Genomic DNA, 12,100 nt, shown 5'->3' with positions numbered 1-12,100 from the left:
TCTCTTGCTTATCAAATATATGAATGTTAATGACTCGAATTGAGTCGAATTTATACTTATTTATATTGATTAGATATTCTTACAAAGTTTGCGTATTTTTTCACGGAAATCACTATTAATCTAGAAATTATGAGAGCATACTTGTACATAAACATTATGTATTATTTTATGATACTTTTATGCCTATTTATGATCAATCCATATATATTTTTTTAATTTTAATATACTTTAAGCCCATTTATGGTTCATCCATATTATTTTTTAATCTTAATATACTTTATGAATGGCTCTTTTATATTATTTTAATCTCAAGTTAACATATTGTCATTTTTAACTTATTAAGTAGAATCATTTATTTAATACAAGTATTTTATTATCTTAGGCTCCTTAATACCACCAACCATTTTAAAAACTACTAGTAAATTCAATTTAAGTGCCAGCTTGATTCTTTTAGGAATTATAGCCTTCACTACTCGTGCAGTAAGCTTGTTTTGTTTTAATCAATAGTACTGCTCATATGGTCGACTTGTATCATTTTAATTAATACCCCCGCTCATGCAATATGTTTTTTTTTTTAGTTTAACGTGGGTGTCCGGGCCAGCTTGCGCGTACCTCGACTAATCCTACGGGCCCTGAAGTTAACGACCATGTAAGCCTCCAGTGGTCATCATATGAGCAAGAGCTCGAACCTGAGACCATAGAGGGAGCAAATCTCTTGGTCCCAAGCTCTTATCACCGGACCACCACCTAGATGGTTAAATCATACTATATGTTTTAAATCATACTATAAAGTCCACCGTGGTGTTTTATTTAAAATTGACTTATTAAATTCTGTCATTGCAATTGATTACCAATTACACATTGATTTCTGCCATTACAGTGGATTACAATACACATATTAGTTGTTGCCGTTGGAATTGATTATGATACACACATTAATTACCGTTGTTGCAGTTGATTAGAATTCACATATTGCTTTTCTGCTCCGTAGGCATAATTTCTTATGATGAAAAATTTTACGCAGTACATATAATTTTCATTGAATTTTAACATTGTTATAGCTTAATTTTGGATCACCAAAAATTCATGTTGTAAAAAATATATTTCTTTAAGAAAATATTTAAATATGTAAAAAAAATAATAAAAAATTTAAAGTTCAAAAATATTATTGGGTCACAAATAAATGAGTTTTTGAATAACATTAGGTCAAAACGCTAGATGAATAGTTATATTGGAGTATTGTTGATAAAAATAGACTAAAGAGGGATTTAATCACGTAAATTAAAAGTTGGAGAACTAAATTGGACCAAAAAGCAAAGATTGAAAACTCAATTACAGCAACGGAACTCCTAATTTAAGAAAACAACGAGAATTTAAGATAAAAAATACTGAAGATCTGGGCTGACTTGTAAAATAATTAAATCCAATGATTTAATCGGGCTTTGAATGGACCTAGTTAATTTTAATCAAGGATTTAATTAAAAACAAAAATTAATTTGATAAAAATTATAAAAAGCAATTAAGTTCAATATATCTTCTCAAGTAAGATTATAAAGATCTTTTCAAAATCTTTACAAGTGTTTTTTTTGGCATGTCATTGTATGTTTCTTTTATCATATAATTAAATAAAATAAGCTTATTGAATCTAGTTGGGTCACCTCATGTTAGAAAATTTTAATAATTCTTTAAAACATCATGCATTGCAATGCATGTTTATTTTTTTTATATATATATTTTTAATTCAAGCAGTGATATAAGGTGAGATACCAATGAAAACAAATAAAAAAATATAAATACTAGTAAACCTATATATTTAGGTGTTATTTGAAATTATGTTCTAAACAGTGTTCCATGAAAATTCTATTTTTTATTTAAAATTAATTATATTTTTATATTTTTAAATCGTTTTGATGTACTAATATTAAAAATAATTTTTAAAAAATAAAAAATATTATTCTCATATATTAAAAAAACACTTAAAAAAAAAATCAGCACAATATTCACCTAAAACTTTTTCAATGTCATCTTCCCCCCATATTTGCAATACACTAGTTCAGGTTTATGTAACATGTAATTTTAATACAAGCAGAGAATCCCTGGAGCACTCAACATCCAACAACCGCACTCCATGTAAAACTTTACAAAACTTTCCCCCGAAAGCAAACACCTTCGCAACACTCCAAACACCACAAACTTTCCCCCCTTTCACAACCGCCCTCCAACCCCACAACCACCATGGCGGCGCGTGAATCAAACTTAAAGTAAAAGGAAAGGTCGGCGACACAGTAAAAAAAAAAAAGGTAAAAAAGGAAAGGAAGAAGAAGTAAGTGATTGACTGACCTATTCGATATTGGATTTGGATCTCCTAAAAAACCTAAACATTTGACCATCACCTTGCCTTTAGTTAGTTTGTTACCATTCCCATCTATCCTTCTCTCTCCAGGATTTTTTTTTAATCTTAAAAAATTATAAATTTATAACTCATACGTGCTTTGCTTCACTTATTTTTTTTTCTTTTTTTTTATCCCTTCCCCCCCTCTCCCGTCATGACCGTCCAGTAAAACCCTAATTTCCGTCTCTTTGTTCCCCACTCCCTCTCTTCTTCCTCACTTCACCGGGTACGATATCAATCAACTTTCTAATCAGAAACCCTAATCAATTATTAACGGCTACTGACTTTTGATGTTGAATTGTCTGGTGGATCTGATTTTTTTTTTTTAATTTTAAATCTTTGCAGATAATTTATTGAAAATAAGAATATATGTCCTACAATCAATCAAGGGGTGGCAGTGATAAGAGCGATTTACAATATAGGAAACCAGGACGATCCGTTAGCTCTAGTCAGCAACGGACTTCCTCTGTTTCTCACGGTAAGGGCGGTGGCCCCCCCGTCCCTTCACCGTCTTCTTCTTCTCTTTCTTCCAATCGCAGGTACCCGCTCTCTTTCCCTTTGTTTTGTCAAAAACTCAGGGTTTTTATTTATCTAAGAGGAGGATGAGTTAAGGTTTACTCTTTTTTGATTGTTTTTTTGGATGTTGGGCAGTTTTAATAAGAAGCCTAGTAATCTTACGCAAGGAGGAGGGCAATCTAGTAGGGTAAATTTGCCTTCTGGTGTGAATTCTTCTGATTCCGGTAATAATGCTGCTTCTACAATCCGTAATGTGCAGAATGGTGTCCTGACGCAACACCAATCACATGGTATGTTTGATGATTTTTACCTCCTTGTAGGGAAAGAATTGCGCTTTTGGTGGAAGGAATGGGACAATTGAATGCAAAGTTTGGAGTTTTGATGCCTTTTTGCTCGGAAAGTTATTTTTTTTCCTTATAATTTTTCGATTGTTTTGATGTTTTCTTTTGTAGGAACATCTGATGCAAGCAGTGTTGCCAAGCCGACAGAAGCATCGGCTGCTCAGAGAAGCACCCGAGATGTTCCAAAGGCTCCAACTTCTCAACCTGCCGCCATAAGTTCGGAGAGTGGAGCTCACATGACACCTGCCAAGGGTAAGTTTGCCCCTTTTTTATGTGAACATGCTACTATGGGTACACACGACTTTAATGCTTTTTGTGTGTGTCTGGTATAGTGATCTTCAGCGTCTGTTTCTCATGATATTGTTTTGTAGTCCTGGATTGGAATATTAAGTCATTCATTTACATTTTCTTCTGATGCACAGCCCCCTTAGATTCATCTAAGGCATTTGCTTTTCAATTTGGGTCCATTAGTCCTGGATTTATGAATGGGATGCAGGTAATTGTTACTCTTTTAAGCTTTTAGTGCAACTTGAAACTTGCAATATTTAGTTTTTGATCGCTGAAGGATTGTGCTCTAGGTTCCTGCTCGAACAAGCTCTGCGCCCCCTAATTTGGACGAGCAGAAACGTGACCAGGTATGTATGTTCTCCCCCAACTAGCCACTCTTTTCTCTCAAGCGCTTTCTTTTTCTTGGAATATCCTTTGAAGCAGTTTTCGACACTGCAAAATAATAGCAATCGAGAAAGAAAGATGTTCCATGTTTTCTTTATCTATTTAATGGTATTCACTTGAATTCCGCTACAGTCGTTGGTTTTGAGTGTATTATAGTATGTGTTTTAGTTATTGAATCTTGATAGTTGTATATTGTTTTGATATTTGGCTGGAGATGTATATAGTCATTATGTCTATAAATAAATATCAAAGCAGTTATGCCATATCTTCAACTTGCAGGCACATCATGATACATTTAGGCCTGCTCCTTCATTACCGACTCCTGCTCCTAAGCAGCAATTGCCCAGGAAGGAAGTTAGTTCATCAGTCCAAACTAGCACTGGAGAGGTTCATTTAGTTCCCAAGGCCAGCAAGGAGACACAACTCCCACCTGCACCATCTGTGAGCCAGACACAGAAGCCTTCTGTTCTTCCGATTCCTATGAATTCTTTGCAGATGAAATATCAGCAGCCACCAGTCTCGGTTCAGTTTCGTGGTCCAAGCCCACAAATCCAGTCTCAGGGTGTCCCAGCAAATTCACTTCATGTTCCAATACAATTACCTATGGGGAATGCTCCTCAAGTGCAACAGTCGGTGTTTATTCAAGGTCTCCAACACCATCCTATGCAGCCTCAAGGAATGATGCATCAGAGCCAAACCATGAGTTTTACGAATCCAATGGGTCCTCAGATACCTCAGTTAGGCAGCTTAGCATACGGCATGACCTCCCAATATTCCGCACAGCAGGGTGGTAAATTTGGCAGTCCACATAAAACGCCTGTCAAGATTACTGATCCAAAGACACATGAAGAGCTGAGGCTTGATAAGCGAACAGATGCATATCCAGATGCTGGATCATCAGGACTGAGGTCTCATCTCAATGTTCCCCAGACCCAGCCAATTCCATCATTTGCACCTTCTCGTCCAATTAACTATTATCCTAGTTCCTACAATGCCAGTAATTTATTTTTCCCAGCTCCAAGCTCTCTACCATTAACTGGTAGTCAAATAGCTCCTAATTCTCAGCTACCACCTAGGTTTAACTATCCAGTTAGCCAGCCCCCCCAAAATGCACCATATATGAATGCATCTGCTCTTAATTCGCTTCCACTTAGTAAGTCTGGGACAGTATCTCATGGTGTTGCAGAACCACAGAACTCAGAACATGCTCGTGATGCTCGTAATGCAATCTCCTTGACTCCATCTGGGGCGGTGCAAGTGACTGTTAAACCAGCTGTTGGCTCTCATGGAGAGAAAGTTGTGGAGCCATCTTTTCCAAAGATCTCCTCTATTGTTGAAAAGGGTGGATTCTTCAAATCCTCAAGGTCATCTGGGGAAGCTAGCCCATCTCACTCTCAAAGGGATTCAGAGGCTTCTTCAGAAAGCTCTTTACAGCGGATAAAATCTGGTGGTGAATCATTGGTGAAGCCACTGCCAGTGGCAGCTAAACAGCCTGCAGCAGTTGCTGTTGACGGTGCAGCTTCTGCTTCACTAGCTCAGTGTGAGGAGGCAATACCAAGTGTATCTAATGCTGAGGGCCGAAAAAAGGAAGCTCTGAGTGGGTCAAACTTTATCAAGGAACATCAGAAGAAACCAGGCAAGAAAGGAAATATCCAGCCTCAGCATCAGGTACTAATATGCTGATTTCAAGATCACACATTCCTTTAATTATCACTCTATTTTATTTTATTTTTGTTAAAGTGGTTCTATCTCTTCATTTGCTTTTTTTTTTCCTTTTACAGATTGGTGGACAGACAACCTTGTCTTCTCACACTTTGGAACATGGTGTATCTTCTGGCACTGGGGTTTCTGAAACTGCAGAAAATGAGAAAAGTCCTCCATCATTAGCAAACAGTGAAGTTTTGACAAAATCAATCAAGGAACCAGTGTCAACGATTGCTGCCTGGAATCCTGATGTTTCTGAAACCAAGGTTGACAATGCTGGAGATGCTTTCGACAGTGTTTCATCTCAAGTTCCTGTTGCTGGTATTGCTCATACCACACACATTTCTCCTCATGCTAAGCTGGATGATTCTTCACAGCTGGAAAAACTAAAATGTGAAATTCCAGCAACAGAAGACGAAATAGAGAAATCTCTGTCTGAATGTCCTAAACAAGATTACAACATTTCTTCAGCATCAATTAACTCAAAATCTGCAGACCAGGTCAAGCAAGATAAAGAGGTATCTGATTCAGTGGTCACATCTGTTGGCAATGAGGTTCCAGCCTCAGAAACTGCCCAGGAGGGGCTGGTAGAACCCGTGACTTGCCACACTGCAAATGACCACATATCAGATAATGCGGGTGCTTCCACATCCAGAAAGTTCAATTCTGCAGATGACATAAAGCCTTTGGATGCATCTTTGAGTCACAGTGATAACATAGGTAATAAAGAAGCTTCTGTTACCAAATCTGGTATTTCTGGTCATCAGGGTTCTCCACCAGTGCCTGATCTCTCCGAGGCAACTGCAAAACATGAAGGGGAAGGTGCAGAAAATGCTGGTAGTGGAACAGTCCCCCTTGAAGTTTCTGGTTACAAAGAAAAGCCTTCTGAATTGACTAGATCAAAGAGTACCGCTAATAGAATGAAGAAGAAGAAAAAAGAATTTCTTCTGAAAGCAGATCTTGCTGGGACGACTTCTGATCTTTATGGGGCATACAAAGGCCCTGAGGAGAAGAAAGAAAATGTCATCTCTTCAGAAGTCATAGAAAGCACTAGCCCTAATCTGAAGCAGGCACCTGCTGATGCCCTTCAGGTTCAGACTGTAGCGAGTGAGAAAAGCATGCAGAATAAAGCTGAGCCAGATGATTGGGAAGATGCCACAGACATGTCTACACTGAAATTGGAAAGTTTAATTGATGGGGAACTATCACTTGGAGGATTGGGACAACATGATACAGATGGGAATGCCAACAAATTAAAAAAATATTCCAGAGATTTCCTCCTTAAATTTTCTGAGCAATGTACTGATCTTCCTGGAGGTTTTCAAATTCCATCTGATATAGCAGGCTCCTTGATGGGTGTCGGTGTTTCTCATCTTGCTGATCGTGATCCATGCCCCAGTCCTGCAAGGGTTATGGACAGGTCTAATAGTGGATCTCGAATAGACCGCCGTGGGAGTGGTATAGTTGATGATGGCCGATGGAGTAAACAGCCTGGTCCATCCGGTCCTGGAAGGGATTTACACTTGGATATCAGTTATGGAGCTAATGTAGGTTTTCGACCTGTTGCAGGAGGCAACTATGGTGCTCTGAGGAATCCACGAGCACAGAGTCCTGTACATTATGGAGGAGGGATTTTATCCGGACCCATGCAATCAATGGGTCCACAGGGAGGGCTGCAAAGAGGTGGCTTAGATGCTGACAGATGGCAGCGTGCTGCTATTTTTGTCCATAAAGGATCATTTTCTTCTCCTCAGACTCCATTACAGACTATGCACAAAGCTGAGAAAAAGTATGAAGTGGGTAAAGTGACAGATGAAGAAGCAGCCAAGCAAAGACAACTGAAAGGCATATTGAACAAGCTAACACCTCAGAATTTTGAGAAGCTTTTTGAGCAAGTAAAAGCTGTTAACATTGACAATGTTGTCACACTTAATGGCGTTATCTCACAGATCTTTGACAAAGCCTTAATGGAGCCTACTTTCTGTGAAATGTATGCTAATTTTTGCTTTCATCTAGCAGCAGAGTTGCCCGAACTCACTGAAGATAATGAAAAGGTAACTTTCAAGAGGATACTTCTGAACAAGTGTCAGGAAGAATTTGAGAGAGGGGAGCGAGAGCAAGAAGAAGCTAATAAAGCTGATGAAGAGGGTGAGATTAAACAGTCTGAAGAAGAAAGAGAAGAAAAGAGAATCAAGGCTCGTAGACGAATGCTTGGTAACATAAGACTTATTGGAGAGCTGTATAAAAAAAGAATGTTGACTGAAAGAATAATGCACGAGTGCATCAAAAAGTTGCTGGGTCAGTATCAGAATCCCGATGAGGAAGATCTTGAGGCTCTTTGCAAACTAATGAGCACGATTGGAGAGATGATTGACCATCCCAAAGCCAAGGAGCATATGGATGTATATTTTGACATGATGGCAAAATTATCGAACAACATGAAACTCTCATCTAGGGTTAGGTTTATGTTGAAGGATTCTATTGATCTGAGGAAAAACAAATGGCAGCAGAGGAGGAAGGTTGAGGGGCCGAAAAAGATTGAGGAAGTGCATAGAGATGCTGCTCAAGAACGACAGCTGCAAACTAGTAGGCTGGCTCGCAATCCTGGCATCAATCCTTCTCCAAGAAGGGGGCCTATGGATTTTGGTCCAAGAGGGTCAACAATGTTGCCTTCTCTGAATGCACAGATGGGGGGTTTTCGAGGGTTTCCCACTCAAGTTCGTGGGCATGGCACTCAGGATGTTCGGTTTGAGGAAAAACAGTCTTACGAGGCTAGGACTATGTCTGTTCCCTTACCTCAAAGACCCCTTGGTGATGATTCTATTACTTTGGGTCCCCAAGGTGGACTTGCAAGAGGAATGTCCATTAGAGGACAACCTGCCAGTATGGGTACTCTTGTAGCTGATATTTCTCCAAGCCCAGGTGACCCAAGAAGAATGGCAGCTGGTTTGAATGGTTCTAGTGCCATTTCAGGACGGTCAAATTACAGCCCAAGGGAAGATATCATTCCAAGATATACTCCAGACAGATTTGCAGTTCCACCTGCTTGTGATCAAATGAATGGTCAGGAACGAAATATGAATTATGTTAACAGGGATCTGAGGAATCTAGATCATGGTTTTGATAGGCCTCTTGGATCATCACCACCAACAAGAGCACAAGGACCACCTTTTTCCCAGACCACTCCAACAGGAAAGCTGTGGCCTGAAGAACGACTGCGAGATATGTCCACGGCTGCAATAAAAGAGTTTTACAGGTACCATTTCCTCTCATGCATGCATTTTGCCCAGTCATCTCTCTATTATTGGTTTTGATTATTTCTAAGCAGAATCATAATCAATTGGTATTGAAGTTAATTATTGGTTTCACCCAGGTTTAACATGTTTCACCCAAATTTAACATGTTTCACAAACTTCAGTACCGTGTTTCGCAATGTCTTTTGTACTCAGATGTATCGCATTATGCTATCATACAAAAATAGGCATAGCTACATGCAAGTCTGCTGGTTGCTACTGTTGAACACAATCTTGTTTCCTAGGGATTGACAGTATTTTCATGTAGGAAAGGGAGACTATTGTCCTTGTGATTCTTTGTACTTGGTTTCTCCATACACGTGTAAGCTCATCATTCTGGGAATAAGACAACCTTTGGTTCAGGTGTTATCAACAGGGTTAAAAATAGACTGCTTATTACCAAACTGGGTGATGGTAATAGTAGCTTGTGGTAGAAATGGATGGATCGTGAAAAATGATGCATTGTTTATTATATAACAAGTCCATTCAGGAGTTATTTTTGGTTTGTATTACATTAACAAGATAGGACATGAGAAAAATGAAACGTTTGGAAACCCAAAGACGCTGTGTTTAACTGACAGTTACACAGTTTTAGGGAAATCACAATCAATGCTCGGGCATGAAATCCCAATCTGAGACGTGATATGAGTGTGGTAAGCATTAAATAATATGAGTGTGGTAAGCATTAAATGATATGAGTGCACTCCAGGGTAAACCTTTACTCAGTTTAGCTTCCATTTGTCCTTCTTGACAAGCTGAATGTCATGTTGCTACTGAAAAGGCTGGATGGGATATGATAGTTTGTGTTTTAATTTGAGGAAATCTGTATCTGGCAGATTTCTTCCAAACTATCGTAAAATTTGTAATCAACCTTAACTATCCCCTTTTGTCCACCTCTCGCCCTTTTTATTTGGCTCTTTTTTTTTTCTTCTAGTTCTACCATAATGGTCATAATATTTGTGTTATGGCAGAAGAAGCTGATTTCATGAGGGTTGAGTGTAATATATCATAAGGCTCAGCATGTAGATTTTCTCACATCGGTTGAAATGTTCTCTTTTCAGTGCCAGAGACGAGAAAGAAGTTTCTCTATGCATTAAAGAATTGAATTCCCCAAGTTTCCATCCTTCAATGATCTCTATCTGGGTTACAGACTCATTTGAGAGGAAGGACTTGGAGAGAGATCTTTTGGCCAAGCTTCTTGTCAGCCTTGCAAGATCTCAAAATGGCATATTGGATTCAAACCAGCTCATCAAAGGGTAGGAACAATTTACCTTGTCTTTGTGCTTCATTGAGTTTAATATCTCGCTTATCCACAATGTGTAATATCTACAATGTGATTGCTTTTTTATACTTTGTTTGACCAGGTTTGAATCCATCCTGACTACTTTGGAGGATGCTGTAAATGATGCCCCCAAAGCACCAGAATTTCTCGGACGCATCATTGGCAGGGTTGTTGTAGAAAATGTTGTCCCTCTATCAGAGATTGGGCCGTTATTACATGAAGGCGGAGAGGAACCGGGCAGCCTTCTCAAGTTGGGGCTTGCAGGGGATGTTCTTGGCAGTATTTTGGAGATGATCAAAGTGGAGAAAGGAGAAGCTGTCTTAAATGAGATTCGTGGTGCCTCCAATTTGCGTTTGGAAGATTTCCGGCCTCCAGACCCTAACAGATCAAGGATACTAGAAAAGTTTATTTAGATGATAGTGATGCTCATTGTATCTTTTTAGAAAAAAAAATCATGTCTTGTGCTTCTAGGTTTACTTATTAATTTTCAAAAAATATTTTTCCATATGGGTGGGGCGGGGGATTTATACATGGGATTTCCATCTACATGTTTTAATATATTCAAATGATCACCGCGAATATAGAAAGGTTCAATTGAGCGTCCTAATTTTCAGGTCTCGAGTCTTTGGCAGGCATCTAGTGTTAGTTGCATGGTTTTCGCCATGCTTTCCATTGTGAACTTTTTATTTTCATGTTCTTATGATTGATTTTTCATGAGTGTGTTATTGGAAGTGTACAGTTTCCGTAAATGTTGATTTCAACATGCAAGCATTTCATAAATATTTGTTCTTTAATTATGTTTTAAATGTATATTTTGTAAATATTAATGAGATTGAAGATGGTTCTGATGATTAAGTTATAAGAAGCATGATGATGTTTTATTAGATGTTGATGATGTTGTATCAATTTGATTGATATTTGATTCGAATTTTGCTCCTATAGATACCAAAGAACTTAATCAGTTTATTCAATAAAAGTGAATGTGTTTTTTTTTAATGATTATTGGTTTAGAATTTATGTTTTTTATGCTTTGTTTTAAATATTCTAGAATTTATATTTGATTTGTATTTTGGGCATTGAATTAAATTTATGTTGCTGGTTTAAAATTTAAATTTTGTTTATATATAAGTGTTGCATTGGAATTTTCTTTTAGGATGACCCGACCCGGGTCAACCCAGTTGATCGATGACTCGATCATTGTACCTGGTCAATCATCAGGTCAAGTTTAAAAACTATGATATATACTAGCCATATTTCTATTTATTTACAAATATGGAACTTCTCTTTATTTGGGTAAGTTGTTTGCTTTCAGGTATATTATCGTGACCAATTTTCTTATATTATATTCAACAGTCATTGTTTCCCAAAACTTTTCTTCATATTTTTTTGATAATATTTTTATTTTGTTTATAATTAATTTTATTAAAATTATTTAACCCATTTTACCCCAAGTTAAATTTAAATTCTTGCTAATATTAAAAAATTTTAGTTAAGGTTTACCCTTCCTTTCTGAATTTACTTGTCGATAAGAGTAAGAATACCTTGATTACCTTCTTACCACCAATTATGATCTCAAGTGGAGAACAATTTGTATTGTATCAACCAAAACTTTACCTTCGAATTTAGTTTTTCATTTAAAAAATATGTTTGGTGTGTAATCTTTTAAAATGAATCTTATATATGTGAATCACATTACAAGAAGCCTTAATTGTACCCTAACTTTTTTCTCTACCAGTATATTTTATAGGACTTGATAACAAAGAGATAATTGGTTTGGGCAAACAACAAGGTGGGCATTATTACTTGGTTGTATTAGCATCAATCAAACCAAAACATAGACCCTTCATGACCATTGCTAATCGTCCATCATGTTTTCAAGTTATCTCCTTTAGTTACCTTT

General features: G+C 37.5%; 1 protein-coding gene across 1 annotated transcript; it reads left to right on the top strand.

Annotated features, from left to right (window-relative positions):
* Positions 1-2,441: 2,441 nt before the first annotated feature.
* LOC7483809 (eukaryotic translation initiation factor 4G) lies at positions 2,442-10,980 on the top strand. Its single transcript, XM_002302470.4, has 10 exons — positions 2,442-2,618; positions 2,738-2,931; positions 3,044-3,198; positions 3,361-3,501; positions 3,672-3,745; positions 3,828-3,884; positions 4,201-5,589; positions 5,703-8,881; positions 9,980-10,174; positions 10,283-10,980. Exons 2-10 carry the CDS (start codon positions 2,762-2,764, stop codon positions 10,611-10,613), a joined length of 5,691 nt encoding a protein of 1,896 aa, XP_002302506.3. The 5' UTR covers positions 2,442-2,618; positions 2,738-2,761; the 3' UTR covers positions 10,614-10,980.
* The last annotated feature ends 1,120 nt before the right edge of the window (positions 10,981-12,100 follow it).

The sequence above is a fragment of the Populus trichocarpa genome, chromosome 2 (assembly GCF_000002775.5).
Source record: "Populus trichocarpa isolate Nisqually-1 chromosome 2, P.trichocarpa_v4.1, whole genome shotgun sequence".
NCBI classification, from domain to species: Eukaryota; Viridiplantae; Streptophyta; class Magnoliopsida; order Malpighiales; family Salicaceae; genus Populus; species Populus trichocarpa.
Note: the sequence above shows the minus strand (reverse complement) of the source record. Positions and strands in the feature narration are given on the sequence as shown.